This window comes from Lytechinus pictus, chromosome 10, assembly GCF_037042905.1.
Source record: "Lytechinus pictus isolate F3 Inbred chromosome 10, Lp3.0, whole genome shotgun sequence".
NCBI classification, from domain to species: domain Eukaryota; kingdom Metazoa; phylum Echinodermata; class Echinoidea; order Temnopleuroida; family Toxopneustidae; genus Lytechinus; species Lytechinus pictus.
In genome coordinates, this window is record NC_087254.1 from 18,078,715 (window position 1) to 18,100,872 (window position 22,158).

Genomic DNA, 22,158 nt, shown 5'->3' on the forward strand with positions numbered 1-22,158 from the left:
CTACAAGTTAGCACAAACATAATTGCATAAGTATTTTATAACTTACTGTATGTAACCAAATATTCCTTTAAATTATAATCACTTTCACTTCTTCAGGTCCACATGGAACCCTGGAATAAATGGGCATTGTTGTAGGCCAGTGTGTGTATGTGTGTGTACGGAGGGCTACTGAAAAACTAGAATACGTAGCGAAGTAAATATAGATAGGCTAAATGCATGCAAATTATATAACCTCAGGATCTTTTTTTGTCAGTTTTGTGAGAAGGGTTCTGTCAATTTGTCGTATATTCCAAGCCAACATTGATGAACGCTGATCCTTGGATTACGTAATCCAGTCAGTCGCCTGTGACCTCAAGCTGAGGACGTCCAGGGTCTATGTTATTCTATTACGTAACAGTAGGATAGACACTCAGTCGTGTGCTAGTCTTATAATTTCACACCGAGAATAAATGCCACCGATTCAACATCAAATCTTCTAATGATAAAATCTGGACTAATGGTTCCTTGCATTGTTCTCTTTAAATACATTTATTTCAATAAAAAAATTAATTTTAAGGCACTGATAGAGAATATAACTACAAATTAAGAAAGAGTATGAGAATGATTATAACCACCATTCGTTGTATTTTTCTTCAAGGATGAATTACACAAAGTAGATTGTACTTTCAACGAGAAGGCGCATTGTTGCTTTAATGGATATAACTTTCGATAGGGATTGAGCTTACCCGATACGCGTAACCGAACACGAGTAAAAGAAATTTGAAAGTCCTGAGAACGGATTTTTTTTTTGCCCTTCGTCGGAGTGAAAGAATTGGTTTCCTGCCATTTCTTCCTAATTTCAATTGCTCGGGAAAAGTAAGTGAAAATATAAAGATTACATTAACGGTGTTACTTCAGTCGATATATCCAGCAATATATCGACAGGAATCATTATAACTTCATAACAGGTAATAAGCCCTCTAATAATTCATCCCATCAGTTTCTCCCCCCCTTCTCTTTGCCCCCCTCTCCCCCATTCTCTCTCTCGTGCCGCTCGCTTTTCAAATCATTGTATTCTTAAGTGGTGTACTTCTCTTAAAACAGCAAATGCATTGAGGTCTATTGACAGGGACAGCCCTCTCATTTTGTGTTGTACTTTTAATAGGCAATATTGTTGCATCTCGTAAAAGAAAAATGTCACTTTAAATCCATGTCCCAAGTCAAAATTCTGAAAAGGACATGATGGTCATCTTTAGTATTTTGACCAATAAGGGGACGTGTTCTTTAACACGATCGACATCACTGCCAATTGGAAAATCCCCATTGGTGTAGTTCATACAACTCATTGAATAGTTAACTGAGTTTTTGCCCAAAGTTTATATTTGTGTTTTTATTATAAATACCTTTCAATTACGATTTACGAGTGAAATAAAAATTAAATTATTTGTGTTTGTTTTTCCTTTTAATTGATTTAGTAATGCTCAACTTAAACCAACGACTGTAGACCCATCAAAGTTATTACCTAATTTTGATTGGCATATCATTGGTCGATTTTGGGTTTAGTGGGACTTCAGCCTGACATAACACCCAATTACACTTTGATTCGACGGAGAGGGCGTGGGATAGCAAACGTTAAGGCGACCGCACACCTTATGATTGGTCTGCGACTCGATTTTGATGCTAATATTGAGATTTGAATATCTTACTGTGTAATGTTCTAAATCATCTTACGAATACCTAATGCTATGTTCAAATATGTGACTATGCTATCATCTTTCTTACAATAAAAGCGAATGTAATATCTAGTCGTAATGACGTCATAGCAGTCGTACGATTGGCTACGATTTGAAACTAATTTTGCCTTTACTCCAAAATAAAGGCTTGCAATCTTTCACAATGGTTATATTGGTATTCTTTCAATTAATTTTAACCTCAAATAAAATTATATGTTCCATTCACATTTTCAGAAATGGGCAAATGCGATTTGTTCCAAAATCGGATCGCGAACAGTCGTAATGTGTGCGATGGCCTTTAGAGAAAGACAGTGTATATGGAAGAGGTGGGGGGGGGGGGGGAGAGACTGGAGAAAAGAAATTAATTAACACAGTTATTGTTAATCGCTAGCATTTATTTATTATACAAACGTGTCATAATGAAATGGCAATTGAATCTTGAAATATATAATCTTATAATACAAAATATTGCAACTTAATAACATATAAACGGGATGACATATCATACAAACATTCATAAATCTTAAAGAAAAGAAGACATCATATACACCAAATATAATGTGCTCTTCGAATTAAGGTTTCAACGAAGAAATTTCGTTTTCTCATAAAAGTAACATAAACAGGGTATAAATTGTTAGTTATACTGTTAGAAAATATAACAATTTAAGTCGGAATGCCATCCTATTCACAAGACAGGCCTATATTTTATAAGAAAATATGAGACACTGAAAAACGCCACCCCGTGTTCACCGTATCAACATGCACAAGGAGTTTCGGGAAATATTTTACAATTTAAAATTCATGACCAGAAAGGTTATCTTTGTTCTTTGTCAATTCAGTTCTATTATCATTTTAATAAAACCCAGAGCAATAATATACAATAAAAATGTGTCTGGGGCTTACAATATAAACATATGGCTTGTAAAGTATAGCAACTCCCCGTACAAAGTAAGAAATGTAACGATAAATCCTTCAATTTGACAATTCAAAACAAGCTAACAAGTAACAGATGTACGATAACAGAGTTCGTTAAAGTAACGTGACCTTTATTTACAAGATACAAGACTAAGTGAGTGTTTTAACGTACTATTCATGATTAAAGAAGAAATCATAAAAACGCATCGAAATCTGCGTAAGTAAAATCTGCAGATTTCGAAGTATGGAGGATTTTTATCACGAAAATTTTAAGATATTCATTTTTTTTTAATTAAGGGAAGAAGAGTGTGCAACATAGTTGGAGTTGATCAGTCGAACAGCTTTCTTATGTAATAATAATAAATCGATTTAAATCATGTCATGGATCCATGATCATGTTCATGAGAGTCACTCGTATGTGTATTATGGCGTTTCTTTTTTTTGATTTTTTATTCGGGGGGAGGGGTGGTCAGACGACATAAATGTTTCGTCAAAAGACATTTTCATTATATACTCTTTTCTCTCCTTTCTTCCTTTTTTCTTATTACTTTAACAACTTGAAAAATCTTAATGGAGTTATCCCATTGCACAATATGGCTCTTGGTTTAATCGAGATACCATTAAAATGGAACTATTCGGGACACATTTCCTATTCATAAAATCGTAATTACATAGACAATTTTTAGGCCTGTATTGTTCAAATGGCACGTTGCTCCTTAAAATTGGTTTCCAAGTTTATGTACTCAATCTACAATAAGGCACTTTTCCACTGAAAACAATTGGAGATGTGCTGGGAACCATGCAACTATCAGGTGACGTGTATGACCTCGTGACCTAGGATCGGATGCACGTGACCTTTCAATTGATACGACCTCTCATATTATCACCTACCCTCGTTGCGTTCTGCTGAGACAAACGACTACAAAAACGTTTAAATACTCTGTTCATTTTTTAAATCTTCTAACGTACTACATCAGTACTACGATATCTGATCAGAAAACTGCTTCAAAAGTACGGCAAATGATATAGATAATCAAAATTACATTATCAGCTAGCATCACACCAGTTTTAATATGTGGGCATAATTTATCGTTTCCATTTGTATAGTTACCTATGTTCCTTTTCTTGGAGCTTGAAATGCTCTTTCCTTGGTAATTACATGATATGACCTGATCAGGTACGTTTGATGATAACCACAAGCGACCCGTTGCCGCGAATGATAACAGATGGAAAAACTCAGTATTATCACGTGATTAACTTTTGACCAATCCTAAGCTAGATGCTTAGTATGTGGAAAACGTGTCAAACTACCTGGCAACGGGTGAAGGGGAAGTCAGGAAATCTATTTAAAAAAAAATGATAATAATTTGAATAGCCACTTTAGCCGCGCCATTTAAACCAAAAGTAGTCACATGGTTCCTGGATGGGTAACATTTTTATATAAATTCTTATGATATAGGCCTATATACCTTAAAAAAGACAAATAATTTTCTGCTACTCATTACGACTGATATCACAAAATTTGCAAGGAATAAAATATTTGTATTATGCTTTATTTTGTCCAAGCATTCTTCGAATTCAATAAAGCAGACTGAACATTTTAATTTATAAACCAAGATAATTCGTAATATAGTTTTTGATCGTGAATGGTATGTGTATGTTAATGCACATGATCCTATGGAAATAGACTGCCTGTGTGTGAACGCTCCTTGGACTTATGTTTATGATATCGTGCTGTGTTGAACTGCGAGCCTAAACAAAACGATTCATGTTGATGGTGCAAATTACATGATTCGTGATGCGACAAAAGATCGCTATTACAATCGATCTATAATCCATGCTTTAACATTCGCATACATATTAAAAATCAAGAAAATACACAATTTAATATGATCTTGTGAAGATATGAAATAGAAATGTATAGAATCGTAATGTACGTAAAATTTCCATGAAATTATTCAACAGGATTTCAAACATTCGTAAGCATTTGCATCACCCGTTATAAAAAGGTGACGAGTATAAAATCCTTATGTACAGTCATAAGCATCGTTGCTCAGTGAGATACCTAACTTCAGGTATACTTTCTAACCTGCCAGTCAATATAAATGCATTTTCTTTACCAGTGAGAAATGAAATAAAGGCTAATCACACATTCCCCTCATTTATGTAAATTTTTCATGATTCAGTGAATTTAGAATTCATTAAAATCCCTAATACGCTCTGAACATAAAGTCTGCAATTAACAATGAAATTAATGTATGGGAATTGTCATTATAGCCAGGCCAATCAGTGACCTTTGACCTTCCGACACCACCGATCCTTGTAAATACACGCTGACCTCTATCATTGAACATAGCTCTGACCTTATTAGAGACAAGTTCATCCTCTCCATTAGAGTACCAATTAGGTGACACGTCACTTGCTCCGGGCCTTATTTCGTCTAAAGATATCGGGTAACGGTTGGGGTTGCAGTAGGGTTTTGTATTAGGTTTAGAGTTAGGTTTAGGATAGGGTATGGTGTTAAATCCAGGGTTGAATTGGGTCATTCCATTAATGTGTGGATTTTGCTAAGTAGCAATTGTCGCCGGAGCAAATGTCATGGAACCAAGAGTTATCTAATGTTTATATCCTGTTTCCCATCCAGCGACCATTGGAGGTTCTAAGAATCCTCTAAACTCTGTTCCATCGGGTGACCATCGTGCCCCATACCCATCGATATTCCGTACTTCCAATATCGGCAACGCGTGCTGTCAGGCGGAAAAGAATTCGAAAACAATTACTTTATTATTTTCACGTAAATTTTCAGCACTTGGGAAGACATGCATAAACCCTTTCAAGCGCTATATGATGTTCAAATGCTGTGTTTTATCATTTATCATCATTATCATTATTATTATTATCAAAGAGTATAAACTAACGCACAGTTTATAAAGTAAAACCCCTTTTCCCCGTAAATACCGCAACTTGAAGGAGATTAAGCAAAATAATGTCAAGAATGGTTCGACCATCATTTACTACCTCATTCTTATACTTGATTGAAACCCAAATTAAATTTGTTGGACATGGTGTAATTTAAGATTACCTCATCATTTTATTTGATTTATATTCCTAGGTCAATATTTCATTCTTTATGTTTATTAATGATAAAATTGTTCTGCAAATTAGAGAACCATTTGACAGCAATTTAAAGTGATTGGTTAACATTGGTTTGACTTTTAAAAAATCTGAGCTAGAAGGTCACACTTGTCACCTGTGTCTGTGATATGTTACAAAAATGAAGCCCAGAAAAAATTGCGTTCGAAAATAATTATTTAGTGCTTCAAAAATTGAAATATAAAGTGACCGAAAACACCATCTTAATTTCATCCCATACACTTATGTGTACTATTTAGGCGTCTATAAGACGCCTATTTACAAAATCGGGGTTTGCCTTGTAGTTTTAGCTTTTCATTCTCATTAATGGTTGTTTTCAGGGTTTATTAGTTCTAATACATGCACTTGTACACATGTTTCATCTTGGTTTGAGAATTTTTTAAATCGGCTGCTCACAAAGTTAAACAATACCTTTAATGTATGCAGCGAACAATAAAATATTATAATAAAAATCTTTGGATAAACAATGATTAAACAATATCGAAAGGATGTAGGGGCGAGATCGAGAAAAGCAGGTCAGTACTCGGCATCAGTGACAAATTACATTTCAAAGTTCACTTGCACTGAAGGAAATTATTCGGATTACTTGAGATTGCATCTGTTCCTTCCCAGTTTCCGATTATTTCACGATGACTTCAAGAGTGTCAAGAATCATCGTGACGGATCATTCATATTGCCATGTTCCCACCCCACATTTCTCCAATAACAACTAAATTAAATGCAAGCTTATAATAATAATAATAATACTACTAATAGGCATTTATATAGCGCCATCTGTCTAGAAATATTCTATTCCGAGGCGCATTGTTATTATTATTATTACCCCGGTTTTAGCTCGAGCTGCCTTTCAGCGCTCATGCATTCAAGGAATTAATCCTGCCGGGTACCCATTCACCTCACCTGGGTTGAGTGCAGCACAATGTGGATAAATTTCTTGCTGAAGGAAATTACGCCATGGCTGGGATTCGAACCCACGACCCTCTGTTTCAAAGTCCGGAGGCTAATCCACTGGGCCACAACGCTCCACCTTATGACTTCAGAATGATTGACTCCTACATCCTCAAACATACGCACACCTACCACTAACCCACACACACGCACACACAGACTCTCCCCCTCAAACATACGTGGACATAGTACGCACACACACACCCTCCCATACACAGTCAAACCTTCACGCACACACACAAGCACATTCTCCCCTCAAACATACGTGCACACACTCACGCCCGCACCTAACCCTCATATACACCGTCACACAGGCGCGGACGTGCATTTACACTTGGTAACACACATGGTAATGCCACAACTGATAACTGAAGACAACACCCCCCCCCCCGAAAGAGATACCTTGAACATCCCAGCTGAACATCGGCTCCTAACTGACTATGATGACTCAGCACTTTCACTCATTTTTCATGACTGAAAATGCAGCCAAACTTTTTAGTGTGATGTCACAACGACCCAGTCCCGTTTGTTAGTTTGGCACCGCAAACGTGTTTCAACTTTCAAGAATAGTCAAATCAAGTTTAGTTGATTAATTTCATATATAAATATTAAGGATATATTTATGCTACCCGTTGCAAAGTGGAACTAATTAATGAAAAATGGGGACCAACTCATAATAATACACCATATTCATAACAAGTTAGGAACTTTTATGGAGGTAACTTATATTTAGCCATAACTTTTCAACGGAAAAACAACCTTGAAAAACTGAGCATGCCTCATGATTCTATCAGCAAATGTGCCTTCTCCAAAATAAACATATGGGTATTTCACATTGACCTAACAATTTTTTTTTAATCCGGAAAAATAATGCTTTGTTTTAAGAGGATTTCCACAAAAAATCACTAAAGAAAAGTTTCAAGTTTTTCAAGTCAAAGGCCCATCACACACGTCGTGTAATATAAACTCCATTAACTCCAAATATTGAATGCTTTATGAAGGCTTGAAATACTTTTCACATGCGCGCGTGTATGTAATGATGCGTCTTATAATATTGAACAAAAGAAGACAAACAAAACAAATTTTAATTGAATTTTCTATGGAAATGGCTTTTATAAAATGTAGAGCTTCATTGATATGTTTTATTGTTCTGCTTAGAATTATTAATACCAAATGCATGTACTAGGTCATGTTGAACTTCTCCCTTAATCATTAGAATGCAAGTGATGGTATGCAACGGAAGATAAAATGGATGTAATGAAGAAAGGATAAAGATTCAACATAAACGTCTGTTTATCAAGCCAATACTGACCAAAATCACGACATGAAAATAAAGTGTTTAAGAACGAAGACTACATAAATACGATCGCGTGAATGCGAAAGTGCAGAGAGCACGGCCAACCCCGCACGCGATCATCAACATCCACTCTAAATATAAATATTATCCAAAAGACACAAGGGAAAGGGGACAACAAAATGGGGTCGCAGGGAGGTTAAAAAGAGGAAATTTGCTCAAAATAATCAATCGTAGTGGCACCCGGTTTGAATGGGAGAGGTGAAAATGGGCAGAGTATTCCCATGCTGTATATTCTTCTTCCCCATGAAAACCTTCAGAGGTCACATATTCCCATTTTGTTATTCCTATAAAATTTAGCTAGTATTCATATCTTCTACGTAGGTTATTGGTTGAACCATGCCTTGCCGCCCTGAGTGACCAATCAAATCTTCAAGCCGAGTCTGAATTACACATTTATTCCTATATGGTCTGAACCATGGCTTATACCGCCCATAATTATAATCCAATCTAAATCAACCATGCCTTGCCGCCATTGAATGGCCAAATCTTGAACCCTAGTCTGAACCATACCCTGCTGCCCCTAATTGACCAATCACATCCCTCCATGAGGACCTAACTTAGCATTCAGTCCTTTAGTTGCTTTACTCTATATTGCAGGAATTTAAAATAGATCCAGATGGACTGTATTTAGCGACCAATCGAATTCTGGACTAATTTTTGAATCCCCCAAACTTAGTTTTAAATCTCGAGGATATGAATTTAAATCCTTTGAGATTTAAAAATGAATCACTGGGATACAAATTAATTAGGCCTAAATCCAGAATTCGATTGGTCCATAACTAGCTAACTAGAGGTCATATGGACTTATTTTACATCCCTGGATTCAATTTAGTGTTGCTGACACGTATTCATGCTTCCTTAGCAATCAGATTTTAAAAAAATCACCACCACCAACACCAACACCATCCTCCATCCTAGTCTAATCCATGCGTGTCGCCCAGGAATGACCAATTACATCCCCAACCCTAGTCTGAACCATGCCATGCCGCCATTGAATGACCAATCTCAACCTCAAATATTGTCACACATGAAGTTAATGATCTCTGACACTGCTCATATATCTGTCGTCGTTTAACGGACAAAACCCGATTGTCATCTCTGCAGAAGCAGGCCACTATTTTCTGTTGTTGATCCAATTAAAGTCCACCGAAAAATGGAATGGCACGGCATTTTAATTATGCCTGCTAGACAGTGCACGCAAACCATCATCCCTCAACACGCAACCCTAACAGGAAGATCTTCCTATATAGGCCTGGTATATTACACATCCCCCTAACAATAAAAGAAACACAAATCTTAATTCTTTTCAACATATTTGCTGAATGCACTTTACATTGAAACCGAATGAAGTTCTTAACAGTTATGAGGGCAAGATGAGGGAGGGAAAGATGACAGAGATGCAGAGGGGTCAGTGATCTTATTTCAAGGGTAGGCCTATACTTTCATATATCATTAAGCCTCGATATTATGGCCATCGTTCTCACGACAAAAGATGGCAGAGACTCTGTTCTAACGATCTATGATGTAAGGAATATTCTTGTTCCTGGGTCATCTGTATTGTCTTCACACCCCTTCCCCCTCCTCTGCCCCTCCCAAAAACAGTTGCATGCGAATGTAATTAGCTAGTTAATGATCACGTCTCTAATGTGTAGTTTTGTCATGATGTCTTATTTCAACTTTTTTAATAATTATTGACATACCTCATTTACAACAGAATAAGTTAAAGCAATGATGATTTCACACTGTGAATTGGTAGTCAATCGTTATGTTAACATTCTTCAAGCAAAAGGTTCAGCTGCACTTACATAAGTACATGATAAAAAAGAAGAAAATTAGATTTCAGCTCGCACATTAGTAGATGGCATTCATAGAACTCAGTATTTTTTTTACAGATTCGTTGTCAGCCAACCCAAACGCTTTGAAATATCCGTATAAAGCACATTATTGTTATCATTTTTATAATAAAACCGTTTGGCCGAAATATTATGAAACGTATATAACTTAATGTAACTTCGTTACTTTTCATTATGTTTTGTTGAAATTTCAATGATTATTTTGTTCAATGGTTCATTCTCTGTTCATTCTAATCATATCACATGTAGCCTTGAGTATTATTTTATCTTAAATGAAAGTTATACTATTGCGTTTTAAGTATAATTCATATTGCACAGGTCATTCACGATAAAAACCAGTTATCTGTCATTTCAAGGTATATACATCACTGGCAAATACTTGGGGGGGGGGGGGCTAGCGGCACTTGACCTACCAAATGTCGGTGACCAAGAAAGAAAAAACTTGAAAAGATGTGAAATATGATATCTATCACAAAATTAGATTTCCATTTCAAACAGGTCAATATTTTTTTCGCTCGCTCGCTTTGCGCCTCGCTTTTCAGAAATTTCGCCATATTTGGACCCTCAACACTTTGTGGCACATGACGCCGCTGATTTACATTGCCCGGTTTCAATATGATATGAACATCGGGAGTGTATGAGTGTAGCCTATATACCCTCATCGGTGAAGAGATCGGAAATGAGGGTCTGAAGTTGGATTGTTTTACTAGTAGTTGATTTTCACACCTACGAAGAGACAGGTGCGTGCGTGGGTTAGTCCCCCGCAGATTACAGGTAGAAATCTGACGAAGCACGCAATGCAATACAGGTATTCACGGTTGCAATGCCGGGGAAATGATCCATCACAACTTGGACAAAACAGTCACACACTACTCAAACTCAGACGCACTTTCGGGATGAAATCATTTAGGGGGAGGAGAGAGTGGAGCACCTGTTATGAACGTTCATCAGAGAATCGTTGCGTGTTTTCATACCGTTGCACACGATCAGCTGCGATGATGACGGAATATGTGAAAACACGGTACGAAAATAGGCGCTAAATCAGTCTCCATATATGACACTTCATGGCGGCATCGTCATGATCGTTGAGACAAATGTCTGAAAAGCATAATTAAACCCTTTTGCTCGAATCAACGACGCCTATATCAGTTCTTTGTAATTTCAATTTTATTTCAATCTCTGGTCCGCATCGATCGCAGTACTAACGTGTATTGGTGAGACCGCGTAACGATACCGTGACGCTACCGCGTTCACATCGGTAAGGAAAATATAACCATTGATTGTGGAGATATTAACACGTAACAAGGCGTGAACACGGTTGTTCTTTCAACGCTGAATGGCGTTTTGAACACAATTTATTATACACAATCGGCAGGAACAATTAATCTTTGCGCCTGCCGGCCATGGTTCATAAGGGAAGCAGAGTCTGAACGGTCTTTGGCAGAGTACAACGATTCCGAAAGGATCGGCCATCTAATTCGGCCATATGTAAAAAGTCCACCCTAACAAAAAGTTGATTTGAATAAAAAGAGAAAAATCCAACAAGCATAACACTGAAAAATTCATCAAAATCAGATGTACATTAAGAAGTTATGACATTTCTCGTAATAGATCCCTGTGATGATAAACCTATACATAATATACAAAATGGAGCATCGAATCGTTGCCGTTCATCTGTGTATCAATCGGTCTGGTTAATATAAAAAAGTATTGATTTTGAGTTACCTGTCGAAGGGCAGGTTCTATTAATACGGGGTTCTATTATCTGACGAAATGTTCATGTAATTTTTTCGAGCTCTTGACATAAATACGGATTTTTGTTTATGTTAGGCCAAATCAACTACTAATGCTACGTTGTCACTATGTTAACGTTTATCACGGCAAAAACGTTTGCCCGAACCGCAGTGCATCGTGGGATTTTGCCATTTTACCGTCGTTTTCAAGATTTTGTAAACACTACATAAAAGCAGATTATTATTGTATCATTTCTGGTTATTTTTTTATGTTTAACTTTTCATTGAAACAAATGTTATTATTACTTGACACTTGTTTTTATCATTATTTCACCATCACGTTATTGCATAGCAAACTTCACAACAATTTTGTATTAATAATAAATCAATGAATATAAATGAATAAAATAATGAATGTCCACCTCCAAACTTCTTTCACTTGTCCAAATTCTCTATCGACACATCTGGTTGTATAGCCAACTATAGTATCTCGGGCAGACTAACCCAGACTTTCAATAACACATCTTATACCTGTCCCGGAACTGTCCCTCTCAATTGGCATACCAATAATGACATATAGAGAAATGTCCAACCTATAATCCACCAATTACCCTTGACCGCTACAAGTCAGATGTTCATAATCTGAGTCAATATACGTTTTTAGTGACTCCACACATTCTAAGCTATACGAGAAAAGAGCATCAGTTCTAATGCCTGACCTCTTTTTTCTATTACAATATCAGGAAATAGCTGATGAAATTTTAACGGGGTTCCACACGCAAGCCATGTGAATAATTCCTGTATTGTCGCCATCCATCTGATGAGTAAGGGAAACAAATTAGGCTAAGTAAATTCTTCCCTTTCGTATAGCCACCATGGCATAAATTTTGTTACTAATTATCTTGTTCAATTTCATTTGTGTTGGAAACAATACTATGTAGACAAAGTCTCTGATATTACACAACCGAAGTAAACCTTTTTCTTCACCAATTAGAGAGAGATTATCAAATATGTTTAAAAGATGAGTAATGAGTGAGATGAGAATGCAGTGAAATTTAACATTTATTGAGATTGAGATCATGGCGCCAATGATGTTTATATATAGTCAATAAAGATATATGGATGTGTAGGTGTGTGTGTGTGTGCATTGAGTTTTTCAGACGCGCATCAATCTTCACATGCATAAGTAGAGTAATAGAATTTCAAGAAATAAAGTTTAGCACAATAATTTGGCAGGAATGTTTTTTCATTCTTTGGCTACATAGCATGGTGTGAACATGTTATTAATAATCCCTCAAGTCGTATATGAGTGGGCAGTATATTGGTAAAAGAGTTAATTTCAAAAGTCACTGGGCCATAATTGTGAACCAATTCATCTATTTTAAAGATAAATAGGCCTACGAGTTGTGGTAACGATTGGGTGGGCGATTCCACACTAGAACTTCAAAAATATCTTAAATTTCAACATGCTTTCAATAAGTCATAAGTAGTGTAAAATTTTATTATGATACCTAAATTTTATGAAAATTATGAGTTTTAACCAAAAGTGAAGTCAGATATAGTTTTTTTTTTGGGGGGGAAACAATGGAATTTTCAATTTTCAATAATTTTGCTAATTAAATAGTCAAGTACAAACACTGTCTGAAACGATTATTGGCAAAGCACGAGAAGATTGAAAATATTGCAGGTCAATGGAATAATGTATCATTGATGGTTCCAAATAATATTTACATTTTCATTATCCGTAATAGGGGCAGCCCTGATTTTTCCGAACCTATTTTGGCAATGTCCCGTACGACACATGAAAATGCAAAAGTTTTTCCTACAATTTTATTTTTGATGATGCAATTTCACAATATCAGTTTCTCTATCTTTGACCCATGGGTGAACGATTTATCCCATAAGGATCTAATTACTGCCTTTCATTTTTCAATAATTGTCCTATTAAAAGTTGTCCCGTACGACACATAATATATACTGCATTTAATTGCAGGCTTTGGATTCAGAAACTATAAATAGTAGGCCTATTTTAATTTAAGTAATTGATTTGACATAAAGTGAACTGAAAAAGGAATTTTTTCTCCATAGAACATGAAATAGGTGATTCCAACCATTTTAATTGACATCATGTAGGCGTATTCTTTTGTGAATCCCTTCAGCTAAACTGGTGATTTTCACTGGTCAGAGCAGGTTAATTTCTTTGTCATTGAGCATGAAAAGAAAACCTTTATAATTGATTCACCCTAGCCTGGAAGATGACTTCCTCTTGCATGCTAATGTTAAATTATTATAAGATGTAAAAAAAGAGTATTTACATATCAATCATCTATTTGGACTTCCCTTGATGATCTCTAATTTTTTTTATATACAGTATTGAAACTCTTTACTTTTTTCAAGTTGTAAACAAAAAATCTGGAAAGTAAGACAAACCATATGGTTTCATGAAATGCAGAAAGGTTTGAAAAAGTAGAATCGCATTTCTTTAGAAAAAATATTTTGTGGAATTACAAGTGACAGTTGTGACATATATCATGTATATATACATTTTATATGAAAAATCATAACATTTTAGCCCCATAATTTACACAAACAGTTTCATTCATTCATTGTTTAAATAGTGTATTAGAAATCATCAATTAATTCACTCAAATATAACTTCACACAAAACCTCACGTTTTTCAGCTCGTAAAAATGCTGTGAACCAGTGTCCATTTCATGTCATGAAAAAAAAAAGATAATATATTGCTCCCGATTGTATATATTGAGGTTACTTAATTATATTGTCCTGAATGACTACTTATTAAAAGGCTTTTCGTTAAAAAGGAAGAATTTAGGGGCAATGCTCCCCTTCTGATTGATAAAAAGTTCATTGTTTCATTCAGGCTGTCCAGTACAACACGCAAGTGCCTGTTCAACACACAAGTGTCCCGTACGACACATTATTTTGTTTGTGATATATTGACAGAAATATTCAGCCAATAGCGGTTTCTAACATAATGAATATCTCTAGTTTGATAGGATTATCATTATAATCAGCCAAATAAAGTTATTAAAGAAGTCAAAGAGACATTAAGTAAGAAAGTTTGGCTTCAATTTAGAGATGTCCCGTACGACACATTTTGAGTGTCCCGTACGCCACAATGTTCTCGAAAATGATAATTTGCTTTATTTATTCATGAATGTTTATTTTGCTTTCTTTCATAGATGTGTTTGTTCTTGGGTAATTGAATATCAATTTGAGTTCAGTTTCTATGAAAATTATCTGTTCAACTCACTGACTTTAGAGCAGGGTTGGCATATTTCCCGCTTCGGAGGCTTATTTCCCGGACGCCGGGAAATAAGCGGTATTTACCGCTTTTTTCCGGTATTTACCACTTTTCACCGGGAAATATAATTTTCCACTCACTTTTCTATAGGGATTGTCAAATTTTGAACATAAAAACAAAGGTGGTGAGTATGGTTGCTCTGGTGTGTACCATTTGTGTGAGTGTGTGTGTGTTTGTTTGTTTGTGTGTGTGTTTATGTTTGTGTTGGGGTGTTATCTATGTCTGTTATCATGAAATGCTGGAAAAAATACAATAAAATACTAAAAAGATCCCAAATATACATCTAAGTTAGATATGATGTTCTTCATTAAGTCAGTCAATAATTACCATATTCATGAATACCTACATGTACACGTATTAATGAGCATAAACTTGTATTAGCATATGAACAAAATGCCATGTGCTTCAAAAACCATGTGCTTTTAGATCCATACATGTAGCCCACTAGACTAGTGATTCTGTTTCAGCAAGGAGCACACCTTATCTCAGGACACACGTGATTGGAAAGTGCACTATTTTCATTTGTTGAGGTTAAAAACAACTAAAATTATTGAAAAAAAGAATTATAAATCATATTTCCCGTTTTTTTACATATTTACCGGACGCCCATCTTATTTACCGGTATTTACCACCGGTAATTACCGCTACCGGTATTTACCGCCCAACCCTGCTTTAGAGTGCAAACTTGAAGTTTCTAAAAAAGCCACTTTTTCTGCGTCCGTACGACACATTACTATTTTAAATCTGTATTATACAGGATGTGAATTCAAGTCATGTTAAGTCTTGGTTTTCCTAACACTCTGGTAGTACTTGATGATCACCTTTAGTTTCCTGGAATATTTTTTGTTTTTCTTGTCAAAAAACTGTCAAATGTTCTCTAAATGTCCCGTACGACACGTAAGGAATCACGATTGCAAAATGAGGTTGAACAGAATCCAATGAAATTACCACCAGAGTGTTTTGTACGTATAAAATAAAAAATATGTGCCAAATGGCTCTGGAAGAAAAGGCGTAATTGTGGAGAAATTAGCAAAATAACCACGGAATTCCATCAAATGTCGGGTCTTTTCCGAAGCGATATTAATAACTGTCCCACATATGCTTTTCTATGTTAGTGATCATCAAAATTATCAATTTTGAGCTAAGATTTCATGATTAAAAAAAAGATAAGTTTATATTAACGTACCAGATCTAGATGTATGATAATATTTTGACAATTAACCTTGATTTAAAAGACTTTCTTATGAAATAATTGTTTGCTGCAACTACTGTCTTTTACCTTTAAGAAGAATTTGTCTTGTACATATGTAATAATTATACTTGATTAGCAGATTAAAGCTAGTAAAAAGGGCAGAGGTAAATATGGCATGGGTAAGAAGGGGTAGGAATGGCACACATATACGCACACACACACAAACACACCCTGTCAACCCCATACACACGTTTTAACCCTAGCTCTTCCAGGGTATTTTCAGGGAAAGATTTAGTAATCACAATAATGGCATGATGTTATAAATTGATACGCGCGGTTGCACAACTAAATTTCACCGAAGATGTTTATTTCATTTCATGTAATAATAATAATATGTCCATTTATATAGCGCAGTTACTATGTGCATATACTCAACTGCGCTTTGATACTTGGTATATTATTACCCCGGCTGAAGCTGAGCCGCCATATTAATAGGTGCTAAAGCATTCAAGGAATAAATCCTACCGGGTACCCATTCACCTCACCTGGGTCGAGTGCAGCACAATGTGGATAAATGTGAATCAATTATGAATAAATATAAATATTAATAAACGTGAATCAATTATGTTAATTAGAATTATGAAACTTATTAGAATTCGGCTGTAAATCTAGAAAATCCCCCGAACTGCTAGTTTTTTGTTCTAAGAATCCTTGATGTTTAAATACTGCTATTCAGCATCTATAGAGCAAGTGCATTCTGGGTGGCTCATGCAATTATGAAAGGCTTTATATAAGAAGTAAAATTCTTCAAGTCTATCTGACTTATAAGCCTTTCATCATTAAAAAATGCCTGCTTTCAAGGTACCGGTATATGAATTTTCTCACATTGTGCTGCACTCAACCCACGCGAGGTGAATAGGTACCGTGTAGGAAGAAATTTATCAAATGCTCAACTGCCCGATCAAGGCAGCCATGCAAAATTCGGGGTAACGATAAAATTATCATGATAAGCACAGCGTGTTGGGAGAACAGCTTTCAGAACTGAAGTGGCTACCCTGGGTAAATATGACATTATCATTATTACTGTTGGAGCTGAGCTCGATGGATATTTCTGATTGAAAACTACTAATCAATCAAATAAATGTGAATACATATAGCTTGAGTAGTTGGTAGGAATATAGTCCTCATGAAACTCTTCAATATACTACTTGATTCGTTAACAAATTTCAAGCATCCATCTTTAAAAGTAAAGTCCAACCAATCAATATTGCTTGAATAAATAGAGAAAAATCAAACATACATTCCTTTAAAATATATTATGTGAAAAAAAAAGTTTGACGTTTTAGTCTTATTTTCACAAATAGAAATAGATGTGCACATCACGAATGATATACGAAAGAGAGACTTGATGACATCTCATTCTCATACTCCCTGTTTCTTTTTGTCTCATGAATTACAGTACATTTTAATTTTTGCATACTTGAAAATAAGTAAAATCTACAATGAATGATTTTTGGTTGCATGAACCATGTTTTACATTATAATGGGGAAAATAGCAAGTGGCTGATGTCATCAGCTCCCTCATTTACGTACTGACCAAAATGTGCATCTAAATCTTTTATGTAAAACATCAAAAAGGCATAACTTTCTTATTCAATTCCAGATTTTATTGAAATTTTCAGTGTAACAGTTGCTTCATTTTTCTCTTTGAATTCTATGAAACTTTTCTTGGGATCTATGGATCATTAAACTAATAATCCAATTCTATACTTACTGGCAACTGATGAATATTAAGCCATCCAACCTCATTGAGAATCTTCCTCAAAACACGCTCAGCATTTTCATTCTTTGATTCCTCACCTTCGAGAAGAGAAGAAAAATGAAAATCCATATTTTATTGTTTGAAATAGACACCAGCAATTGATTGTGGGCCCGGCAGCTGCTGTCCAGTTCAAGATTGACGAGGCTCTACCCCTTTAATTGTTGAACGCCAAACAGGGTAGCAGCAACTCCTATTTTTTAACGTCTTTTGGTCTGACGCGGCCGGGGTTTGAACTCCCGACCTCCCGGTTGTGAGACGGATGCTCTACCAACTAAGCCAACACACCTTCTGGCTCCTGACAAAAAGCTAGGAAAACATTGCTATGTATAACATTGCACTGTACTGCAAAGATATAGAAATAATAAGATGGTACATGTACAATGTTGTAAATTATAGGGCAAACCTACGAGTTATAAAAAAAACATTTTGAACAATTTACAATGAGTATCAAGAATAATTAAAGGAGATTTTAATAAAATGTTCTATTCCAGCATCAATAGATGTGGATTTTGCATCAACAGAAATGAACCTACAGGAATTACAGCCAACTAAAATATTCCAAAGTGAATGATGACTTCAAAATAAAAGGGCTTCTGAATCACTAATTTATTTCACAACATTTAGCTCAGGTAATCTTAAACTAAATCATGGAAACAGTAGAATCTAGACTGAAATATGGGTATGCTAAAATATACTAGCACACATTAGCATGAGTGGGCATTCTTGTTCAACCTAAAAAAATGCCTTGCTTACTTTGCTAATTTCCAAGCAATAATTCACTTTATTCCGGAATCATTAGGCACATCTATTTATTCACACATACAAAGTCTTGGGGGTAAGTTTGTTACAATCATTTCACATTTTATGCATCCAGCCCCCACCTATTTGGGGACGGAAACATTTTCAATATGACAATTAACATATTCACTTACTTCCTTTTGGGCGTCCCCACCAGTTATTTGACTGATCTCGATGGCAATGTTTGTCTAGCGCCCTCGCTCCAACTGTTAACTTACTACTCCCCCTGATGACAAAAGTAAAAAAAAGACAAGATCTTTGTTTTGTAAATGTTTGTAATATCCTGATTTACAATTCAAAATTCGTGTCATTTTGGCCAATATAAATTCATGTAAACTGGCCTGGTTCAAATGAACTATGTCAATTTATAATGATTTCAATAGGGCCTTTTAGGTATAGCTAGATAGCTAGCTAGATAGATAGCTAGATAACTAGCTAGCTAGCTAGATAGATAGCTAGATAGATAGTTAGATAGCTAGATAACTAGCTAGCTAGATAGATAACTAGATGACTAGCTAGATAGATAGCTAGATAACTAGCTAGCTAGATATTTAGATAAATAGCTAGCTAGATAAATAGATAGCTAGATAGATTGCTAGCTAGATACCTAGATAACTAGATAACTAACTAGCTAGCTGGCTATAGCTAGATAAATAGCTAGCTAGCTATAGCTAGATAAATAGATAGCTAGATAGATAGCTAGCTATCTAGATAGATAGATAGATAGCTAGCTAGCTAGATAGCTAGATAGATAACTAGCTAGCTAGATAGACAGACAGAGAGATAGATATATAGACAGACAGACAGAGAGATAGACAGACAAATAACTAACTAGATAACTAGCTAGACAACTAGCTAGATAACTAGCTAGATAACTAGATAACTAGCTAGATAACTAGCTAGATAACTAGCTAGATAACTAGCTAACTAGATAACTAGCTAGATAGCTAGATAACTAGATAGCTAGATAGAGATAACTAGCTAGATAACTAGCTAGCTAGATAAATAGATAGCTAGATAACTAGCTAGCTAGATAGATAACTAGCTAGATAGTTAGCTAGCTAGATAGATAGATATAGCTAGATAACTAGCTAGATAGACAGAGATATAGCTAGCTAGATAACGAGCTATCTATCTAAATAACTAGCTATCTATCTAGCTAGCTAGCTATCTAGATAACTAGCTAGACAACTAGATAACTAGCTAGATAACTAGATAACTAGCTAGTTATCTAGTTAACTATCTAGATAACTAGCTAGATAACTAGCTATCTAGCTAGATAACTATCTATCTAGCTAGCTAGCTATCTAGATAACTAGATAACTAGCTAGATAACTAGATAACTAGCTAGATCTAGATAACTAGCTAGATAACTAGATAGCTAGATAGAGATAACTAGCTAGGTAACTAGATAACTAGCTAGCTAGATAAATAGATAGATAGATAGTTAGCTAGATAGATAGGTAGCTAGCTATCTATAGCTAGATAACTAGCTAGATAGACAGACAGAGATATAGCTAGCTAGATAGATAGATAGATAGACAGACAGAGAGATATATAGATAGACAGAGAGATAGATAGACAGAGAGATAGATAGATAGCTAGACAGATAGAGATAGCTAGATAGATAGATAGCTAGATAGATAGCTAGATAGCTAGATAGATAGATAGATAGACAGACAGAGAGATAGATATATAGACAGACAGACAGAGAGATAGACAGACAGATAGATAGATAAATGGTATTTTACTTTGATAAAAATTCAATTAGCAGCCTGAAGGCTGAATTACATGAATTTGTACAGAGTAAAATTTCAGTAAACAAACAAGCAGTAAAAAAACAACGATGTATATCAATGTATGAAATAAGAAAGGGGACACAGAGAAAAATGTATACAGAGGATGAAGTAATGTCAAAAGGAGGAATGGGGTAGGATTAGGAGTAGACTAAAGTTATACACCTTTAAAAAATTAACATAATGAACATTTTAACCAATGTTGAAAAAATTCACTTGATCACACCTGGTGCCATTATGAATTCAAATTCAGTATATGGAGGTTTTCCACCATGTTCTTCTGAAATGTAGTGATGAAAATGCTGACATGCTCAAAGAGAAAACTGATGATGTCAAACTTCAGAACTATATTGCTCAGGAGATCATTATAAAAAAACAAATTATTATGTTGGATGAGAAATAAAAGAGTTGCAGTGACAACAGACACTGTCAAATGATTTTTTTTTTATTGCCCCCTATCAATGTTACATTGAGGGTTGGTGACAAAGTTAACAGATATTCTGTGATTGCAAACTCAAAATTATGTTGTGGATGACCCCCCACCCCTTAAAGTATCATGTAATGTTCATTGAATAGATTAAACTATTAATCTAATGTGACACAGGAAGTAATTTAAAGAATTGACCTTTACTGTACGTAAATCAATACATAGAAAGGGAGTAGATACTTACTTATTTTGTTCCCTGAAACTTCTTTCTAAGACATCTCTTGTCGGTGGGAATGTATCTTCTGTTCCGACTGTTCTTCTCACACCAATCAAGTCCAGAAGTCCTCTCTTACCAATGTCCTACACACACAGAGAAAAAAAAACATGCAAAAATTCACTTAAATTGGAGATTCTATCAGGGGATGGGTCCTTTTGAAAAGAGTTTCACACAGCTCTATTGACTAGGGTGATCATCTCGGAGGCAGTTCAAGTCACCAGAAGGGAGTTCCACTCTAATTATCCCAAAAGTCTTAATCTGGATGAACCACATGATGTTATTCTACAGTAAATTGCTGATTGATCTAAACCAGGGCCTCGTCTTACGAGTTACGATTGATCCGATCAATCGTAACTCTATGGAAATCCATCAGTGTCATAATTTTTTCTACAGGAAATTTGCAAAATGTCCTTTGTAAGCAAAGGAGAACACACCAAATTGTCAAGAAATCCATGAATTTATGGATATACATTCATATCTAGAAATCTTTTGAAGAAACATGAATTTTATATGTTGACACTGCTGGCCGTTCATAGTTGAGATTGATTGGATCAATCGCAAATCTTTGTAAGATGGGGCCCTGTTCGATCTTCTGCTTGGTCTCATCCCACATGGTATAATACTACTTCATCTAAAACCAGTTTGTCTAATTACTACTTAGCCCATTTACCTTTTTCTCTCCTTTCAAGTTAAGCATTAACTATTACATTTATTATCCACTTGATCTAATACCACTTAATCTATATGGTCAGATGAAATGAATATGAACCAAATTTTCATTTGACAGAGTAGAAAAATCTACAAGTAGACAAAGTGTAAATAAACAAACTGGGCATCAAACTGAATGAG

General features: G+C 35.3%; 1 protein-coding gene across 1 annotated transcript in view; it reads right to left on the reverse strand.

Moving 5' to 3' along the window:
- Positions 1-2,086: 2,086 nt before the first annotated feature.
- LOC135155665 (uncharacterized) overlaps positions 2,087-22,158 on the reverse strand; it is a 30,049-nt gene continuing 9,977 nt past the window's right edge. The window contains exons 6-9 of the mRNA XM_064105472.1: positions 21,277-21,392; positions 18,944-19,035; positions 17,964-18,049; positions 2,087-5,374 (exon numbers count right to left, since the gene is read on the reverse strand). Of these exons, the coding sequence (XP_063961542.1) occupies positions 5,243-5,374; positions 17,964-18,049; positions 18,944-19,035; positions 21,277-21,392 (426 nt within the window). The 3' untranslated portion in view covers positions 2,087-5,242. The remainder of the gene's footprint in view (positions 5,375-17,963; positions 18,050-18,943; positions 19,036-21,276; positions 21,393-22,158) is intronic.